Source organism: Dama dama, chromosome 16 (genome assembly GCF_033118175.1).
Source record: "Dama dama isolate Ldn47 chromosome 16, ASM3311817v1, whole genome shotgun sequence".
Lineage (NCBI taxonomy): Eukaryota > Metazoa > Chordata > Mammalia > Artiodactyla > Cervidae > Dama > Dama dama.
The window spans coordinates 25,553,467-25,573,936 of record NC_083696.1 but is presented as its reverse complement, the minus strand read 5'-3'; the positions used below and the strand labels follow the sequence as shown (position 1 = coordinate 25,573,936).

At 38.8% G+C, this 20,470-nt stretch overlaps 1 protein-coding gene across 1 annotated transcript in view; it reads left to right on the top strand.

Annotated features, from left to right (window-relative positions):
* Positions 1 to 19,311, top strand: part of SPTLC1 (serine palmitoyltransferase long chain base subunit 1) — a 60,729-nt gene extending 41,418 nt beyond the window's left edge. The window contains exons 8-15 of the mRNA XM_061163587.1: positions 1,625 to 1,714; positions 5,677 to 5,784; positions 7,967 to 8,062; positions 8,426 to 8,522; positions 9,753 to 9,807; positions 13,980 to 14,097; positions 16,208 to 16,281; positions 18,014 to 19,311. Coding sequence (XP_061019570.1) covers positions 1,625 to 1,714; positions 5,677 to 5,784; positions 7,967 to 8,062; positions 8,426 to 8,522; positions 9,753 to 9,807; positions 13,980 to 14,097; positions 16,208 to 16,281; positions 18,014 to 18,107 — 732 coding nt within the window. The 3' untranslated portion in view covers positions 18,108 to 19,311. The remainder of the gene's footprint in view (positions 1 to 1,624; positions 1,715 to 5,676; positions 5,785 to 7,966; positions 8,063 to 8,425; positions 8,523 to 9,752; positions 9,808 to 13,979; positions 14,098 to 16,207; positions 16,282 to 18,013) is intronic.
* The last annotated feature ends 1,159 nt before the right edge of the window (positions 19,312 to 20,470 follow it).

The following is a 20,470-nucleotide window of genomic DNA, read 5'->3' as shown; positions in this document are numbered from 1 at the left end:
AAATTGGAAAAACCAAATGAGGGAAACAAACTAAATCCAACACTGTGGGAATAATTAAGTAATCTGTGGTGTATCTATAAGGTGAAATAGTAAATCTCCATTAAAATCATGGTTTAAATAATATTAAATAGTGTAAACATGTTCACAGATAATATTTTTAAAACTCACATCCTGAAACTATTGCAGCAAAATCCTGACTTAAACAAAGTAAGTTAATCAGTGTATGGTGTGATGAACTCATTTGTTAAATTCTTTTTTGTACTTTTCCATTTCCCAAGAATATTACAGGAATAAAATATTCCTTCATTGATTATTTTAAGATCATAAGAAAGATACTTCATTCTTGAAAGGCAAGGAGAAGCAGGATGCCCCCATGTCCTCACCTGTGACCTCCCAGGAGACCCACAGACTTCATGTTTGAGTTAATGGCAGAGTGAAGATGACCAAGAAAACTCAATGATGTAAACTTTTGCGTACTTCAGTAGACACTTTTTTGAACATTACAGCTGTGGGTTCCCCAATATACCTTAAAGAACAGCTCTGATATTTGAATTTCTAGTTGTTCATTAGAAGCTTGGAAGCAAGAAGCCTTTGAGTAGAAAGGTGATGGCAAACTCTGTCTATGGAATTTTTTCAGTGCTGCTGCTAAGTCGCTTCAGTCATGTCCGACTCTGTGCGACCCCATAGACGGCAACCCACCAGGCTCCCCCATCCCTGGGATTCTCCAGGCAAGAACACTGGAGTGGGTTGCCATTTCCTTCAGTGCAGCATACCTGAAACATCAACAGATTCAGCAGTGGGAGTGGTTTATTAGTGACTTGATGTCAGTGGGGTGTGGAAAGGCATGTGTTATTTGAAAAAGTCCCTCCATTACACCACCTTTGAACATCACTGGATGAAGCCATAGTCAGTTTTACTTGACTCAGTTTTGAGGAATAAGGAAGGTTTCATTTGTTTTTTGGTTGACAAGGGAGATCAAGGTTTGTCTGTTTTTTAACTTTTTATTGTTAAAAGATCTGGCACATTTGGAGGAAATAGTAGTATAGTGAAGCCCCCTGTGCCCTTCTCTCAGCTCTGTTTTCAAAATTCTGTCATTGTGTCATCTGAACCTTCACCTGACTCCCCACCCCATCGCTGAAGATGATGATGACTGTCATCATCATTATAGTTCTTCTTATTTTAGGTAAAATTTACAGACACTGAAATACATAAATCCTAGTCATCCAATTTTGACCAGTAGTTATACCCATGTAGCCCTGGTGTCCTGACCCCTATCATGACATAAAACGTCCACTTCTTCCCCAGAAGATTCCCTTGGGTCCCTTTCCAGTCATTCTGGGCTTGGAGGGTTTTATTTTTGTTTTAGTATTCTCAGATTCTAAACAGTCTGTATTTGTGGGTGAGGCCTCCTCATTGGCTATGTGACCCGAAAACATACCTGGGAGAAGAAAGCACTGTTTTTCATCTCATAGTAACAGGATTTCAGAAAAGCTTGAAATTAATTTAGTCAGTTTATTTACCTTGGTGAATAAGTCTTGTAGGGTGAAAGTGCTAGAAAGCACCTAACAGATTTTTGTATTTGGAGTTACTAAAGTTTAAAACGTCTGTGTTTTTTCTTTTAAAGAATCCTCGCAAGGCTCGTGTAACTCGACGTTTCATTATAGTTGAAGGATTGTATATGAATACTGGAACTGTTTGCCCTCTTCCAGAATTGGTGAGCAACTATGTTTATTAATTATTTGAGAATTCAGACTATTTGGCAGTTATACCTTTTGTTTGTGACCACTTTTAATGTATAATGTCTACACTGCTTTGCTTAATAGGTATCATAAGCACATTCTGATCATATTAGGGAAGTAGATTAACATAAATGCCAACCATGACCTTTAAAGAGTAATCACGACTGAGTTTTTTAAAATCAACTTTATTGAAGTGTAATGGATACATAATAAAATACACTTATTTCAAATGTATGATTTGATGTGTTCTGACAGGTGTACCCTACTGAATCACCAGCACCGCAGTCATGATATAGAACTTTTCTGTCACTCCAGAGGATCCCTCAGGATCACTTCTTAAATGATTAATGATGTTGAGCCTCTTTTCTTGTGTCGACTACTTGTTGATCTTTGGAGAAATGTCTGTAGAAGCCTTTTGCCAAGTTTTAAATTGGTTTGTCTTTTTTGTTAAGTTCTTTGTGTATTCTGGATACTAAACCCTTATCAGATAATGTGATTTGCAAATGTTTTCTCTCATTCTGTAGATTGTCTGTTTCTTTGATGGTGGCCTATAATGCACAAAGGTCTTTAATTCTGGCACAGTCCAATTTATCTAACTTTCTGTTCTTACTTGTCTTTGTATATTCTGTGAGAGAGGGGTTCAACTTCATTCTTTTGGATGTGATTATCTGTTTGTCCCTCTATCATTTGTTGAAGAAACTATTATTTTCCCATTGAATGGTCTTGGCACCCTTGTTCAAAATCGTCTGACTATAAATATATAGGTTCCTTTCTGGACTCTCAGTTCTATTCCATTTGTCTATCTAGCCTTATGTGAGCACCATGCTTAATTGCTTGATCCATGTAGCTTTGTAAGCTTTGAAATCAAGACATGTGAGTTATCCATTTTTGTTCTTTTTCAAGATTCTTTTGGTTATTTGGGGTACCTTGAGATTCCATTTCAATGTTAGAATCAGCTTTTCCATTTCTGTAAAAAAAATGCCATTGAGATTTTTTTATAGGGGTTGTATTGAATATTTAGATTGCTCTGGGAAGTATTATGATCTTAATGATAGTAAGTCTTTTCATTGATGAACAAGGAATGTGTTTCCGTTTATTTTTATTTTCTTCAATTTCTTTCATTACTGTTTGTGGTTTTTACTGTAAGGTCTTATCTCTCTTTGGTTAAATCTATCCCTACGTATTTTATTCTTTTTGATGCTGTTATCGATGGGATTATTTTCTTAATTTCCTTTTTGAATTGTTCATTGCTACTTACAGAAATACTACTGACTCTTGTGTATTGGTCTTATACAGCTTTTGCTGAACTTATTATTCTGTATTTAAGATTATGTCATCTGTGGACAGAGATAGTTTTATTTCTTCCTTTCAAATCTGGTTGTCTTCCTTTTCTTGCCTTAATGCTCTGGCTAGAACTTCCAGTACAGTGTTGACTATAAGTGGCAGGAGTGTGTATCCTTATCTCATTCCTAATCTTTAAGGGGAAGCTTTCAGGCCATCACCGTTGAGTAGATTTTAGCTGTGGGTTTTCCATAAATGCCCTTAATCAAGTTGAGGAAGTTCCTCCTTTTTCTAATTTGTTGAGCCCTTTTCTCATATGGGATTTGGGTTTTGTCAGATGCTTTTTCTGCATCAGTTAAGTTAATCATGTAATTTTCCTTCTATCTGTTAGTATAGTATGTTACACTGATTTTCCTGTAGTAAACTACCATTGCATTTGACCGTTAAAGTCTGAATCTGTGAGTCCATCAATTGAATAAGGATTTAAAATTAAGAGTTTCATGTCTTATTTTTAAATTTTTCCCTATTTATTGAGGAAATCTAGATGCATCCTAAATGTTAATAAAAGAGATGATTTCTTATTCTCTCCTTCCATTTGTGTCAAAGATTGATAAGATAATGTGGGAGAAAGAGTGGGCCACAGGATACTAGAACCATATATTACAGAAATATATTAATAAAGCAGTGTTCATGGGCAGATATACAGCCAATGGAAAAAATATAAAGTGTAGGAACAGTAAGTATTGAATGTGTAAAATTACAGGATACAAATTAGGGTTTGACAAAGGGATTCCTGTTTTGTTACACTTGTCTGTGTACCAGTACTGTAATAATATTATTAAACATTTTCTAAAACATAGTTTTTAGAGACTATTTCATTTGATAATATCTCATATTAATGGATAGGACAGAGTCAGTTGAAAAAATGTAATTCTCCCCAAATTGGTTCGTTCATTGTTAATGAAAACTTATCTAAAAGCCCAGTGGGGATCCCTTCCCAACTTGATATTGATTAGCATGATTATGGTTAAAAAATAAATTATCAGAGACTCATGATACGAGAGTCTTGTATATTTTTGTGCATTAATTCTATAGTCTCAGTGGGAAAAGTCTTAGTAATTAAAATTTGATTATTAAAAGTATGATTGTGGCACAAGGGAAGATTACTTGAGTCGTGGAAGGATTTATGACCCAAATTCTCATGTCACATATATAAAAATTTAGTGGTTGATAATCACTATATTTTAATTCAGCTGTAAAACTGATCACATACATATTGTAAAAGGGTAAATCAATTAGACATCAGAAGGAGAAAAAAAAAACTGTACACTTGTACATTTCCCAATGTATACACCCAAAAATTTATGAAATAATTAGACAAACATATAGATAAATATGCATCTAAACCTTTGATGGGAAAGGACTTTCCTACAAGCCAGAAAGCAAAGGGGAAGGAAAAAAAAAGATTAAAAAACCATACTAATGAAAACTTTTTCTGCATTAATAAAAATGAATCTAAATTGAAGCATAGTGCCTCTGAGGGAAGAATGTATACAACATTTCCCTGGAAGTTTTAATGCATAATTAGACCAATATTTGACAGATATATTACATGTCTGTACTTACAAGGTCTAAACAGTTCCTTTTTTAAAAATTGACATTGTGCTGTCTGTATTATTTGAGTTAAATTGAATCATTTTAGAGCATCCAAATTTTGTTATTTTCATTATTCATGGCAGTTCTGATCTATGAAGAGTGTGTGTGTTAGTCTATCAGTCATTTGCAACCTCATGAACTGTAGCTAGCCGGGCTTCTCTGTCTGTGGAATACTCTAGGCAAGAATACTGGAGTGGGATGCCATTGCCTTCTCCAGGGAATCTTCCCGATCCAGGAATCAAACCCGGGTCTCCTGCGTTACAGGCAGATTCTTTACTGTCTGAGCCACCAGGGAAGCCTGTGGGTGTGTTTACTTTGCTGCCAATACCGAGTTATCGAATACTAAACTTTTGCTCCTAGGACAAATACAGAGCCAGTTTACCGCAGACCTCTCATCACAATGTTTTCATCCATGGCTCAGGACATAACCTTGTTTTATATGTGTTTGTGTTAAAAGACACCTTATTTAATATATATTGTTGATCTATTCACATTGAACTCATGGCCAGTAGTACTATAACTCTGGCCTGAATGATGCTTGTGTAAGACACATTTTTTTTTTTTTTTCATAAGGCACATCATAGCCTTCTTGCACTTAGGAACACTAGACAAGACTTCAGCACTGTGCTCGGGGTCCATTTTAAATAACAAAATCACCAACGAAAAGCACAAAATGTGAAAAATGTGGTAGTAAACAGGACATGAAGAGGACACTTTTTCACCATATGAGCTGAAGCAGTAGCCTGTTTACTCGGCTGGAAAGTGTGTTACAGGTGACTCAGTTTTCACCACTCTGCAAGTGTGCCTTAAGTATTAATTTGGGGTCACAAATTTTAGCGAGTTGGCAGTTTCACAAATATGAATCCACCAGTACTGAGGACCGACCAACTGTACGTTTTTTTCCTTTCCTTTTTATTTTAGGTTTAATTTTGTTCTTATGCATATGTTCTGTGCACTGCTAATCATCAGTATTTTAAAGTTGTGTTTATTTACCACATAGGTTAAGTTAAAATATAAATATAAAGCAAGAATCTTTCTGGAGGAAAGCCTTTCATTTGGAGTCCTGGGAGAGCATGGCCGAGGAGTCACGGAACATTTTGGAATCAATGTAAGCTCTCCTTTTTTGGAACATTCCCTCATATAGTAACCATGCAGTTCCATCCTGCTGGGCAGGTTTCATGGATAGAAGACAGCACTCCTCATCAGCGTGCACGTGCAGCACTTCACTGGGCCCGTGGAGGACGGCTCAGCCACGCCAGAGGCCCCGTCTTCCCTTGAAATCTGTGAATTCAGAGTAGCTAATTCCAGAATGGTGTTCTGTTTACAAGGAGGCATTTGATCCCAGCTTTCAGTATCTCTTCTCTAGAAACAGTTAAATTTACCTTTTTTTCCCTTAAAATCAGTAAGGATTCCTCAAGTTGTCCTTAGAAAATATTTATTATAGCAGTGAAAAGATGTCCTTTCTAACATTTAGAATTATATATTCTGTGTAACATGTATGTATGGCAATGATTTTTATATGTACAATATCAGAAACACTACCAACATGGGATTCACAGAAAAGCCCCATAAGGTCCCAGACAACGGGAGTATGTCATGTTTTTCTTTTGCTGAAGGAAAATAAGCTTCAGTTAGCCCCACCCTTGGTGGTGTGAGCGCCTAGATCTTCAGGAAGGAGAGGCAGCGTGGGCCCATCTGCACAGCCTGTCACCACTCACCACTGCATAGCCTGCCCTCGCCCACCGCTGTGTAATCTGTCCTTGCTCACCGCTGCTGTAGCCTGTCTTCATTCACCACTGCCATAGCCTGTCCTTGCCCTCCACTGTGTGGTCAAGTTAAGGAAGCTTTTCTCCAAATCTTGTGTATAAAAATTTTCACAACTTGTGTTAAAAAGTTGAACTTACGAAACATAAAATCACCTTCAATTATATTTGCATCCCTCTACCCATACAGAACTAGAGAAAAATGTAAAGCAGAATGAATACCACAGAAAGTTGACTGAAGCATGTTCCTCAGAGACAGACTGACATTTGGCAACTAAATGCCCTAAAGAATTTAAGAAAAATGGAAATGTACTTCAAGTAAAATTTAGACCAGAGCAGCTTTTAAGACATGAAGGTTTTAAAGAAGATAAAAGCACCATCTAACTTCACTGTTCTGGTTTTCTGACTGCTTTTAGCAGTTGTCTCAGAGATACTGTTTATAAGAGTGTGAGTAAAAGGACAGAATGTGTGAACTTTATTTGGATCCTGATTCATACAGATACTAAGGAAAACAAGGTTTGTGAAACAGAGATGCTTGAACCCTCCATGTTTGACATTAAGAAATTTTTCATTTTTTAATTTGATAATGTTTCTGAAAGGGTACATATCTTTTAGAAAAGCTCACTGAAATATTTATGGATGAAAACAAGTTAAGTCCGAAATTTGCTCCAAAGAAATGAAGAGGGCAGTAGGGGGCTGTTCATAGAACAGGTTTGTCCATAAGTTGATAATTATGGAATCTGGTGGTAATTCTGTATACTTTCATATATGTTTGAAATTTTTCATAAGGAAAGGATAAAGAAGAATAAGAGGGTGCAGGTTTCCTTGTTGGATCTGTGGAACACTTAGAATAGCACCATATGTGATCTGACCAGTTATTAGGGCCACCAGTGAGTAGTTACTGAATGGCTGTCGTGCACAGGATGGAACTTGGTGCTGGGGGCTGGAGCAGAACATGAGGACCCAAGGAGTGCTCAGCAGTTGAACAGGTGGTGGGTATTCAGGAGCCCACTGGGCACATTAGGTTTATCCATGCCCAAATTGGTTCATTTGTTCAAAGAACCTATTGCCTTCATGTTTGAATAAATTGATTTCATTTTAGGAAAGGTGGAAAAGATGAATGTGGTACACATTGCAAAAATGCTCAAAAGATTCCCTTTTGTTTCTCTCAAGTACCTTCTATGGAGAAGGCCAGGTGAGACCACTGTTTTAGCAAGGAATGATCTTATCTTGTGCCTCTGAATACGTTTAGTATCAAACAGCTTTAGATTTCATCTTTTATCCTCTGAATAAATTGTCAGTGCATGACGAAATGGCAGAAAAGTATATATAAAATGAGACACTTTCAGAGGTGGGTTGTGAAGCAACAGTCCTTTTAACAATTGATTTTGTATGACTTATCCTTTATTTTCACAGATGTTGACATCATCACTGCTGAAATTTTGTCTCTAAGCTTGACATTGGCCTTTTTTTTTTTCCTTTTCTTTAAATTGAGAAGTAACTCCCACTGTCCCTCTTTTCTGGCAGATTGATGATATTGATCTTATCAGTGCCAACATGGAGAATTCACTTGCTTCTATTGGGGGTTTCTGCTGTGGCAGGTCTTTCGTGATTGACCATCAGGTGGGTTCTTTTTAAAAACAAAGAGCAAAAACCGAAACTTACTGCTCCATTTGAATCACCCAAACATGTAACTGTTTTTACAAAATTTCATTCCTAGTTTATCGTACAGTTTTTATTTAGAAATAGATTTCTTAAAGAATCACTCAAAATATTTACATTTAGAAATTGTTTCCCTTTTTTAAAAAAAGGTTTTGTTTTTGTTACATGATAACGTCTGTACATGCCTGGGTTTTACCACCTTAGCAGTTGTACACACTATTTGGTAGGTGGTACGGAGATATAGTGCCTTTAGATTTTTTAGCCTCTCTGTCTCCCCCACCCCCCACCAAATGTATGCTTTGTAACTTGTTTGTTTCTTTTCAGCGACTTTCTGGCCAGGGATACTGCTTTTCAGCTTCCTTACCTCCCCTGTTAGCTGCTGCTGCGATTGAGGCTCTCAACATCATGGAAGAGAATCCAGGTATAACCTTTAATCCCAGGAAATCAAAGGTACCACAGGTTATGTTAGCCATGCTCCTGGTTTGCTTTTTTGAAAAATTGGTTGGAGGGAATTATTTCCTAGACAAAGCTCTGGCTCAGAATTAGATTATCTGGCAACCTGTGGGAAGAATGGTGGTGAAGAAGTTGTTACTGCCCCAGGGTTTTGGTATAAAACCTCTCTCGTTTCTGGAGATAAAGCCAGAGCCACAGCAGAGCTGGCTCCTTTGGTGGGCAAAGATGCCAGAAACAGGAGGGTTACCTCTGAGCCAGTTACTGTTTAGTTTATTTATTTATTTATTTGAGAAATTTGCTGAAGTATGCTAATTTTTGTACATAGAATTTTATAGCTATTGTCTGGTTTCCCCCTTCAGCCTTTGAACCATGAGTTGGTACCAAAGTCAAACTAGTTTACCAACCATTAAAGCTTGCTTAATGGGCAGGTGACTCAATTTAAAATGTGATTCTAGGTTGTGCTAACACCTCACTAAGGGATAAAACACAAATGCAAGAGCAGGCCTGGGTTTTGTAAAGTTTAAATTTTCTAAATTTCTAAAGTTTCAGCATTGATTTTTTTAATTCAGAGAATCAGAAAAGTGAATGTTTCTCTGTGCATATTCATATACTTGCTTGTCAGATAGCCCACCACTCTCATCTCCTCAGATATTTCAGCTTGTGAAATTTCCTTAAAAGAAAGCAAAAGTATCAAGAAAGAGATCATAAACATTAACAACAGTGTCTGTGTTTTCCCAAAGTCTTTAGGGTCCAGAAATCAGATTTGTACCCTTTTATTCTTAGCCAGATAATTTATAGAATCTTGGTAAGAAAAAGAGCCATTGTTTTGTTGTTGAAAACCTCCCAGATTTTGCTGAAAGTGGGATGAGAAGGTGCCATCTAGATGTGCCAGAGATGAAAGTTGAGGACCTTCAGAGGAGTTACCAGCAGTAGGAGTTAGTAGGCAGAAGGATTTGCAGCGATTGAAATTGATGAACTGGAGACTTCCTTGGTGTCCAGTGGTTAAGACTCTGCTGTCACTGCAAGGGCATAATTTTGATCCCTGGTTGGGGAATTAATATCCTGCATGCCACATGGCATGGCCAAAAGAAAAATAAATTAATTAAAATAAATTGATGAACTGGGTCTTTAAAAACATTTTTAGATTAGTAATAGCAAATTTTCCAAATGTACTATCAAATGTATTTGTTTCATTCAGGTATTTTTGCAGTGTTGAAGGAAAAGTGCAAACGAATTCATAAAGCTTTACAAGGGTGAGTTTTATATCTTTTCAACCAACTTAAAGTTTATCTTCACCACATTCAAACAACTCATGAAAATTTTTGAATGTCACCTCTTTGGTTTTGAGTGCAATTTAATAGGCTGGATCAGTTGGACTAAATTGCAACAACGAAACCAAAAACACAGTTCATTCAAATTTCTCTTTGTGTGAATCCAGAACATCCATTTGCCATTGTTTTAAAGAATCATAGCTTTGTTTTTCTAAAAATGATAACAAGCTTGTTAGTAAAATAATTACAGCAGTACAAAAGATAAAGATGAAAAATAACAACTAACAGAACATATGACCTCCCAAAATAACTGATAAACGTTGGAGAATCTCTGCACATCTGTAGGGATAGAAGGACGTAATTAGATGATGGTGGGTTCATACTGTCCATGTTACTTTTTAGAAAATTACTGTTTTATTTTAAATTACTTAAACTAGTGAAAATGAAGTGAACCTTATGTATATTCTGTTTATTTTTATTAACTATACAAGAGTAGTTCTTTAAAATTCCTTGAGAATTGAGGAGGGAAAAATTGAGGCTGGTGACATCCTCAGGCTCTTATAGAAAATTAACTCACCTTGCCTGTGGTGTTTCTTTTTGCCTTTCCAAGGTGAAACCTGCCTTCTCAGTCATGGAAGTCCTATCCCTATTCCCAGATATGGAACCTAGAAACTTTTCTAAAAGAAAAAGACAGTTAATAAATAAGCAGGTCACAGATGTTCCAGATAATATAGGGGCAGAAATAATTAAAGTCTGGATCTAACTTTACGATCATAGCAAAAGTTCTTGCATGATTTATGGTAGAGAGATATTGTTGTTATTATTTCCAGTTACATTGGTTTATGAAATATTAATAAACCTGCTCAGCCCAGCACCTTGGAGTCACTGCCAGTTCGTGTAAACATGCCTCATATGCCCTTTATTCTGTCTAGCAGTGTTGATATGTTTAAGTCCAGTCCTCCATTTTTCCCAGCTCTTTCACACTTCTCTCTAAAATCCCTCACCCTCTGTCTCACTCCACCCACTTTTAGCTGACAGCCTTGCCTCATGCTTTCACTTGGGAACTCCTTCATTTTCCCTCACAAACTTGTACACCTGCCGGTATCCAAGCCAGTCTTCCCTCGTGTTATAGCCAGAGAAGTGTTCATCCATCCAGCATAGCTCTTCTTTCTTAAAACCGAGTGCCTTTGATTGTCTCTGCTCCTTTCTCTGCAGTCTCTCCCATTTCCTGAGTCATTTGATTAGCTCTGCCCCGTCTTGTCTTAAATTTTTCCTTCCCAGGACCCCACACTCGCTTCTGGCAACTAGCCTGTGGCTCTGCTCTCTTTGTGGTCAGCCTTTTTCCCACTGTTGAGTCTTCACACCCTCACCTCTCATGCACACTTGGAGCTACTGAAACCCACCTCAGCTCCTGCACGTTACCCAGCATGTGCCTGTTACTAACAGGGATGACTGTATTTTTTGATGTTAAAACATCCTTGTATTCCTGAGTAAACCCCTACTTGATTATAGTATATTTTTCTTCACTTTTAAAATTTTGAATTTTTGTATCCATATTTGTGATTTAAATGGGCCTACAGTCTTTGGTTCCAACAGCCTTACGTAACCTAGGAATCAGTGTTATGGTAGCCTCAAATGATCGACAGTTTTTCTACTGTCTTGCATTATGGAGCTACTGTATAAGACCAGGCTTGATGATTTATTTATTCAGAGTTGAGCAAGACTCTTCTGTCAGACTCTCTGGAGTTGGGGCCTTTGGGTTGGGCATGTAGTCTATGATTATCTTTTGTGTGTGTATATTATTTTCTCCTTTTATTTTCTGTTTCTGTCATTTTTCCTTTTATGATATTTTTCCAGGATTTTTGCCCAGCACATTTTTTTAAGTTTGATTTTGTTTTCTTTGATTGATCTTTTTTCCCCTTATTTTTCTACCTTCCTTGTTTCATTGGATTTTTATTTTATTCTTTTTTTAGCTTTTTACATTTAGCTTATTGGTTTTATTATTTTCCAGTAAATATCTTAAAGATAAACATTTTCAAAGGCAGTATTTCCAACATTCAGTTCTAAGTAATTTTTTTAATCTCTTCTAATCAGAGATTTGCATCTGTCATCTCTGAGGCTGCATTTGGGAGAGGAAGTCAATGGTCTCTGCTAGTTTGAGTCCTTGCTAGAATCTTGAAGTCCTTAAATTCTGACAGATAGTTATTCGCGCCCAGTGCTCTCCCCACAGTAAGCACATGAGAGACCGTGTCTGAATTGTTGATTGTTCTGTCCCTGGGACTTAGGTCAGTGTGTAGGATTTCCATTTGGTAAAAAAATATGGTAGATAATAAGGTCTCCAAAAAGATTTTTTAAGTATAATAGGCTCTGAAACACAACGTCTAAGTTTCTAAACTCGAGTTATAACTCTGTCCATTGGTTTTAGTTAAACTTTAATGCATCAGTATCCAGGCAGCCAGAAAGAGGGCATTTTGTTTCATTCCTCTCCCACCAGCTTGCTCCACCCAACATGTGAAATGAGCCCATTTGATCAAATAATAACCTTGATTGGGCTTTTAGGTGCCTTGTTAACAAGGAAAATCCAGGCCATTTTATTCATAGGAGATGCTATTTGAAAAGTAATATTTTCAGTTCTGTTTGAGAGTATATGACCTAAAATAATTGATACTTCTTTGTATAAGGTTTAACACATTCAAAATTCATCTAGGAAATGGGTTTTGAAAGTATATTGCTTAATAATTAGTAAAACAACTGATCTATAAGGTTTCCCAGTATTCTAGAAGTCCTAGAATCTAAGGTTCCATTCAGATCTGCAGCCTGGTGTATTGAGAGATGTATTAGCATGATGTATTACATGTAAAGAAGGTAGACATAAATTAATGATGTTCAACGGTGGCTTGAAAGGCAGGTGATCTTAGCCTCCCCACCTTACGTGCTGTTTGGCACAAGTAGTCATTCAGGAAAAGCGTGGTGAGTCCTAAAAACATTTGAGGAATTGAATATGCTACCAAGTGCTTTTTGTGTTCATTTTAGTCTAAGGGCAAAGCAGATCTTTCCAAGTAAAGCACATTAAATGAAAGCAATCTAAAATGTTTAGCCCAGTTTCAAATAGTGTATATTATGGTTTGTGTCCCTTGAGATAGGTCAAAAATCATACCATTCCTGACTAAGTAATATGGCCTGCAGTTCTCATAACATCTGTAATAATCATTTGAAAATACAGACTTTCACCCCTAAAGAAATCTCTTTTTCTCCTTGAGAAAGAGCAGGTTTCTGTGCTGTTAATCCTAAGAAAGAAGAAAATAATTAAAACTTGCACACAAGAAGGCAGCTTTACAACCTGAACATTGCTGGTGGTCAAAATATAAAATTTCAATGTCAGAAGTCATTCCTATAATTTATGAACTAAAGATTTAGAGAATAAGGAAGCCACATTATCAATTATAATAAGTTGTCCATGAAAAAAACAAAATAATAGAAAATGAAGGTGCTTTCCTAAAGTGGGTGATGAGGGAGGCCCTCAGGGAATTGACAGTGGACCGGGTCCAGGTGTGTCTGGCACTAGCAGTAGAATGGGGAAGAATCGATGAGGAGAGGAAACTGCAAGACCAAGGCCCACGACCCAAGTGGGACCTGTGAGGGTCCCACTGAGGCAGGGGCGGTCCCAGCCAAGCTGGGTGAGGCATGTAGACCACCTGGTGGGAGGCTGGAGATGATGTACGTGTTCTCTGTGAAATGTGAACCCAGGGGGACCCTCCAGACAGAGAACCGTCTTCCCAGCCGCGCTGCAGGGTGTCCTAGACGGGGAAGCACTGCCCGGAGCATGATTTTTACCTTGCTTTGTCAGATCTAGGATCCCATCACGTGATGTTTCCCATGAAAGTTCCAAGTTTCTGTTACATTCATTAATGCAGACTTCATAAGATTATTGACATGTGAGGAACCTGAGCTTGAGGAGGGCATGGCAGCCCACTCCAGTATTCTTGCCTGGAGAATCCCCATGGACAGAGGAGCCTGGTAGACAGAGGAGCCTGGTAGTATATCCTGTTCATGCGGTCACAAAGAGTCAAACTTGACTGAGCAGCTCAGCACAAGCATAAGCACAACCTGAGCTTGGAAGGGGATTTATGCTTCTGTGTGTGTTTCCCTTTCAGCATTCCTGGACTAAAAGTAGTGGGGGAGTCTATTTCTCCAGCATTGCACCTGCAACTGGAAGAGACCACTGGGTGTCGAGAAAGAGATGTTAAACTGCTTCAGGAAATAGTAACTCAAGTGAGTATCCAGTTATTAGGTGAATACATACGCATTTGCGAATGAAAACAGACTCACTCTGCTTCCTTGTCCTGCTTGTCCTGACAGTTCCTTCCTGAGCCTCCTGCCCTGAGTCTATGCTGCCAGGCGTCAGGGTAATAGTAATGTTTCTCCACACACACTTTGTGTCATGGGATGTGGGCCTTGTCTAGGTGCCAGAGTGTCTGTTCTGATCAGACTCACCTCTGTCCTCTTCTCATTCGTGGGAACAGCTAGTCTTACTGCTACTTTATTCCAGAGGGAGACTCAGAAGAGGGCATGTGAATCAGTTGACTCCATACTGTACTTAACATACTTTATCCTCATAACAAACAGAAAAAGTGAGCCTGTGGACAGTTCACAGATCCCTAAGTAGTATCTGTGGGCCCGACCGACACTGGCTGTCTATGGGAAATCATCTTGAGAGTCGAATGAGGAGAGAACAGGCCCTCTGGAGGAGGGAACAAATACTCTGTGAAAGCTGCGTTTGTAAGAAGGAAGAGGCAATTCTTACAGTGTTTTTGCATCATCACAGCTTCCATCTTAAAAGCCTTTGTTCCTCTTTGCCTTTTCTTTTCCGTATTTGAAAGAGAAAAGGGAATTATGACACCGTAGCCCTTTTTTAAGCTTTGTAGAACTGAGAGGAGGTTCTGCCAAGTTTTTGTTGAGTTGTTTGACAAAACACCGTTTTTTACAAACTGAGCTATGGTGTATAATGTTTCTTAACTAGCCAGGAAGCAGAGCCGGTCCAGATGTTTGCAGAAGGAGTTAACTCTTCCAAGTACACTTCCTGAGTGTAGAGTTAGCAAACGTCACTGCCTCCCGTTGTTTTCCATCTTTTCCTTGCAGAGGAAAACCTGCCTTCACAGCTTACAGAGTGGTTCCTCTTCAGGCTGATAGCTGCCCCAGGCTGGCCGTGACTGTTCTCTCCTTTACAGCACCTCTTGCTCTGACTGGGTTTTGTTGTTGTTTAAATGCAATTCACCTGTAAAAGTCACCCTTTAAAATATCCTGTTGAGTGGTTTTTAGTATCTTCACAGGGTGGTGCAGGAGACAGTATCTGATTCCAAATTTTGGGGTGATTCATCACCCCAAAGAGAAACTGTTATAAATTATTACCCTTGTCTGACTTTATGCTTTCTTTATTTTGATAGCATTAGTTAATTTTTTAACATTGTTGACAGATAGCTAATGTATGGGAAAACTGTCCAAAAAATGTGTGCTACCAGACTTTTCTATGCCTGGTAGCACCGTGGCCAAGTGTAGCACATGGGAATCAAAGGTGTTGCTAGCATTTGAAAGTGTTAGTTGCTCAGGTGTGTCCGACTCTTTGCGACCCCGTGGACTGTGGCCCACCAGGCTCTTCTGTCCATGGTATTCTCCAAGCAAGAATACTGGAATGGGTTGCCATTTCCCTGTGAGCAATTTCTTTCTGAAGTGTTTCTGCTGGCGTTATTAAATCCAGCTCTTGGTTAGCCTGTAGGGCTTTGCTGGTCCTGTTTCCCCATGTCCTAACTCTGCTTGCCTTAAAATGGTAATCCCTAGTTACCTATGGCTGTTTGAATTAAGTCACCCTCAGAGCTGAGTGCCACAGTTTCACTAGCCGTGTCTCACAGTGGCCGAAAGGCATGTGGGGCCCTGACTGCCCGTGAACGTGCGGAGTGAACACCTCCCTCGTTGCAGGAAGCTCTGTAGGACACTGTTGCTCAGGATGACTTTGTAGTTATTTTGTCTTCTGGTAGTTATAATTGGAAAAATGAATGAAAACTTCTATTGAGGGTGGCATTTCAGTGTACCTTCCTGTTTTAATGACCAGTGTCTGCAGTCTGGGCTTTCCAGGTGGCGTTAGTGGTAAAGAACCCACTTGTCACTGCAGGAGGCAAGAGACGTGGTTTGGATCCCTAGGTAGAGAAGATCCCCTGGAGGAGGGCACAGCAACCCACTTCAGGATTCTTGTCTGGAGAATCCTGTAGACAGAGGAGCCTGGCAGGCTACAATCTGTAGGGTCGCACAGAGTCAGACATGACGGAAGCAACTTTGCACCCATGCACATCTGCAGTTCAGGTCACAGGTATATTCCTTTTTCATGCAGTGCATGGACAGAGGCATCGCGTTAACTCAGGCACGCTACTTGGAGAAAGAAGAAAAGTACCTCCCTCCTCCGAGGTTAGTAGACTTTAAAATATAACCTGAGGCATCATTTTGTTTACTACTTTAAGCTCTTTTGAAATATATATTGTTTTGAAATTATCTGAAAGATTATCATCGGATAAGGAAGAATATGTATCATTAAAAAATAGTATATCACCTGTTGTTCTTAAACTAGATGTTTTCCTATTTTAACTGGAAATCCCTCAGGACCCTAGTAAATGAAACATCTGTGATCCCAAGATGGAACTGGGACAGCCCAGGTTCCCATCGGCGACAACCTGCCACCGTGCTGTGGCAGCTGTTTCTGCCATGAGGACAGTCCTGCAGGGAAGGGCACAGTCTGGTTGGTGGTTTCATCTCACCTCTGGCCCAAGCACTGTGTGTGATACTTAATCTGACAAACATTTATTAAACTCCCAAGGAAAAACAAAGCATCAGTGGGGAAAATCGAGAGAGGTTTGAGCAGCCCTCCATGGAAAGTACCTTGACTCATGATTTAAAATCAGTCTTCATTGAATGGATAGGGAGGTGGGAGGGAGGTTCAGGATGGGGAACACATGTACACCCATGGCTGACTCACGTCAGTGTATGGCAAAATCACTACAATATTGTGAAGTAATGAGCCTCCAATTAAAATAAATAAATTAATTTAAAAAAATAAGTAAAATCAGTGTTCACTGAACAAAACATCCTTATTCTGCCCTTAAGTCTTTACAGCATAGTCCAAGGAGGTTGGACAGAACATTGAGTGTTCGAGGTCATGACACAGGTCACAGAGGAGGAGGATATGGTTGATTCTAGCCTGGGAGGGACTCAGGCTTCCAGAGCAGGTGATGCTTAAGTCAAACCAGGAAAATTGAGTGTATCAGACAAGCTGGGGTGCGCATGAGGCCTTCCAGCAGGGAATGCAGGGTTATGGAGAGCTACAGGTGCATCAGGGGAGGCCAGAGCACAGGTTTGAGAGGAACCATGGAGAGGGAGCCTGGGGGAGGCTGGGATAGGCCCAGAAGAGCACATGGAGTCAGAGCACCGTGCAGACGTGGAGCACAGGCTGGGTTCTGGAAAATTGTTCCGGCAGCAAATGGAAGGCACCCTGAAAATCCTGCTCTCTCTGTTCCAATCACACCATCCCGAGTTGTGAGCCTGTGTTTCATGAGGACAGGGGCCACCCTAATTTTGTGCCCTCAGGACTCCAAGCCCAGCCCACCTCAGCACATACGTGTCCAATGGCTTATGCAGATATTTGCAGAGCAGAGTAAGAGGCACAGGGGTAGCATTGAGCTGTCAGGCTGATGTTTCTTATCTTTAGTTTCTTGAAAACTTGAAAACCTTTGCCTTGCATCAAAATATTGTAGAACTCTGTATGACTTACTGAATTAAAATTGTGAGCAACCGCAGACTCATTAATTTGAGAAGTGTTGACTTCCTGCTTTGAACCTGCAGTGGTAGATTTAAAAGCATAGCGTTTCCTGTCGGCCCCAGCAGAGCCCCACTGCAAGGTTACCTTGACCAGATCACTAGCAGTCCAGGAGGAACAGTCACTCCTGTAAGTGGCAGTCAGTACTTGCGGTTCGCAGGACACAAGGTCCCTGCCACAACTGCTCAGCCCTGCCAGGGCAGGGAGAAAGTGGCTGTGGACAGTAGGCCATGTTCCAGTAGAAGAGCTTTATGCACAAAAACAGATGGCCGCTGACCCTTTGTGGAGACTCTGATTTGACTGTCTTTTGTGTCCCTTATGGTTTCTCAGCATTAGGGTTGTGGTCACAGTGGAACAAACAGAAGAGGAGCTGGAGAAAGCTGCGTCCACAATCAGCGAGGTGGCCCAGACCGTGCTGCTTTAGTCTGGGGCCTGGTGTCCACTCAGCACGCAACACTCAGGCCTCAGAATCCTGGCCGAGCGAGCAGAGGGTGCCTTGCAGTTACCTGATGAGGTGTCTCTAGACGGTGTGGATGTCAACGTGTTGTGTGACCACGAGATGGATGCTGGTGACTCTTTAAGAGAAAACATCCAAAAACCCAAAATCTAATTTTTTTTAAAGGAAAAACTAGTGGTAGCATCTAACTGATACTTAAATTGTGTTATTTAGTACTATTTGTCTAAATAATTAGACAAAATTGTCTACACCGGTAAAGCTTAGAGGCACTTCAGCATATGTGATACAAAATGTACTGAAGAGCTAATCCAACCACATCTTTTTCAGTCTTTGTCATGTGAAGCTCAGTGGTGGCTAATATATAAAGGAACACTTTTGTGTGATTATTATAAACTTTTCATTATAATATATTTGAATCCAAGAATTTTTATATACACTAAATGCTGATGTTGCACCATTCCTAACATTGAATCTTAGCATCCCTAACCAGAGAACAGTCATTGTACTTCCTAAGTGAGCAATAATTTACATCAAATACTGTTTTATTTTAGTATAATTGACCTTTATATTTATTCTGTGTTGACTTCTAATCTGTTTTCTGAAGAGGGTTACTGTGATCATCCCAAAATAGAAATCATGTCCTTGATATTTTAGAATATCTTGAATGTATTCTTTTTTGTATAGTGGGTTTGCCTAGGGACATATAACCATGGGCTTTTTCTAAGCTAAAGAAAATGAGACCTTTATTTCTTTTCAGCTTAATGAATCCAGATATCTGAAAAAGATGTGAAAGCACTGAAAATAAAATCTTTAATCCTTGCTTTAGCTATCTCTTTTTTTCTTTAGCAGACCAAGTTGGGTGATATAAATGTTTGTGATATGTGCCACAAGATAGTGCATAGATATTACATTATTATTCCATCTCTTGTTAAAGGGAAAGGAATAAAATTATATTGAAAATATCATTTTTATAGTATATGTTCATATTAACAAATGGTCCTCAACATCTTTTTAGATAACATATATTTTTTAATGTTTAGTTTCTATTTTGCTTGAGGTATTTTGTACATATGTGCCTTGTGATTGCTGCTGCTTTAAAAGATAACAGTACTCTTGGGGATGAATCTCTTCTGTTTTGTTTTTTAATTAAATAAATCTACATTCCTGATAATCAGTCTATTTGCATATGTAATATATTCAACAGAATGGTCTCTTAATTTTAAATTCTGCAGACCTAGAGTGGTAGTCTGTGTGTGTGAATGTGTATGTGTGTTATGGGGGTGTTTAATTCCTTAATGCCTTTCTTCAATATATAGTATCAGAAATTTCATTGGTTCATACTGATTTAAGCCTTGGCCGCTTATGCCTACAAAAATATAAGACCTGTTCTTGTTATAAGCAGGTTAAGATTGTAACCTTTCAAAGTCAAGATTGCAATATCTAGATTTTTATTGCTACTTTAAAAAAATTATTGGAAGTTCCTGGAAAAAAATGATGGAGCAGCACATATTATTTAACTTCAATCCTTGAAACACATCAACATGAACCAAAAACAAAGTCTAAATTAAAGCTGTAGAGTGACCACAATCCAGTAATACACACCACAAAAAAATACCTATTAGAAACAAGAAAATTGTATAAAACAAGTGAAACGGTGAGAAACAATATCTCAAATCTAAAGCAGGTTGCAAATTGCTGTTTTCGAGACAGTGAGAGGGTTCTGAAGTGCTCGGTCAGTGGTCCTCTGTTTAGAAAGGCAGTAACTAGGTGAGTAGTATGGAAAGCTTTTGGAGCAGATTTCCACTCAGCGCTTGCCCCCAGGGGAGGAAGAAGCCACACATGACTACTTCCTTTTTGTTGTCTATAGGAGACTCCAGCTCAGGAAAAGTGGGACTTTTAGTCAGGTTAGGAAAAATGGACCATAGGCCTAAATATAAAGATAAAACTACAAAACTTCTAAGAGAAAGCACAGAAGGGAATCTTTCAAATCTTTGGTTAGGCAAACATAGATGTAATACCAAAAGTATAAGCCATAAAAGAAAAAGATAGGTAAATTAAGCTTCATTAATTTTTTTTGTTTAATTTGCTCTTCAGAAGACAGCTTGAAAGACTTTAAGATAAGCCACAGACTGTGAGAAAATATTTGCCAGTCATATATAAGAAAAGATATGTATCCATAAAGAATGTAAAGAGCACAACTCCAAAATAAGAAATGAAAAAGTACAATTTTAGAATGGTGAAAGACTAGACATTTCACCAAGAGAGACATTCAAATATCTGAACTCATGAAAACATTTGGTCTGATTCGTCATCAGAGGAATGCAAATTAC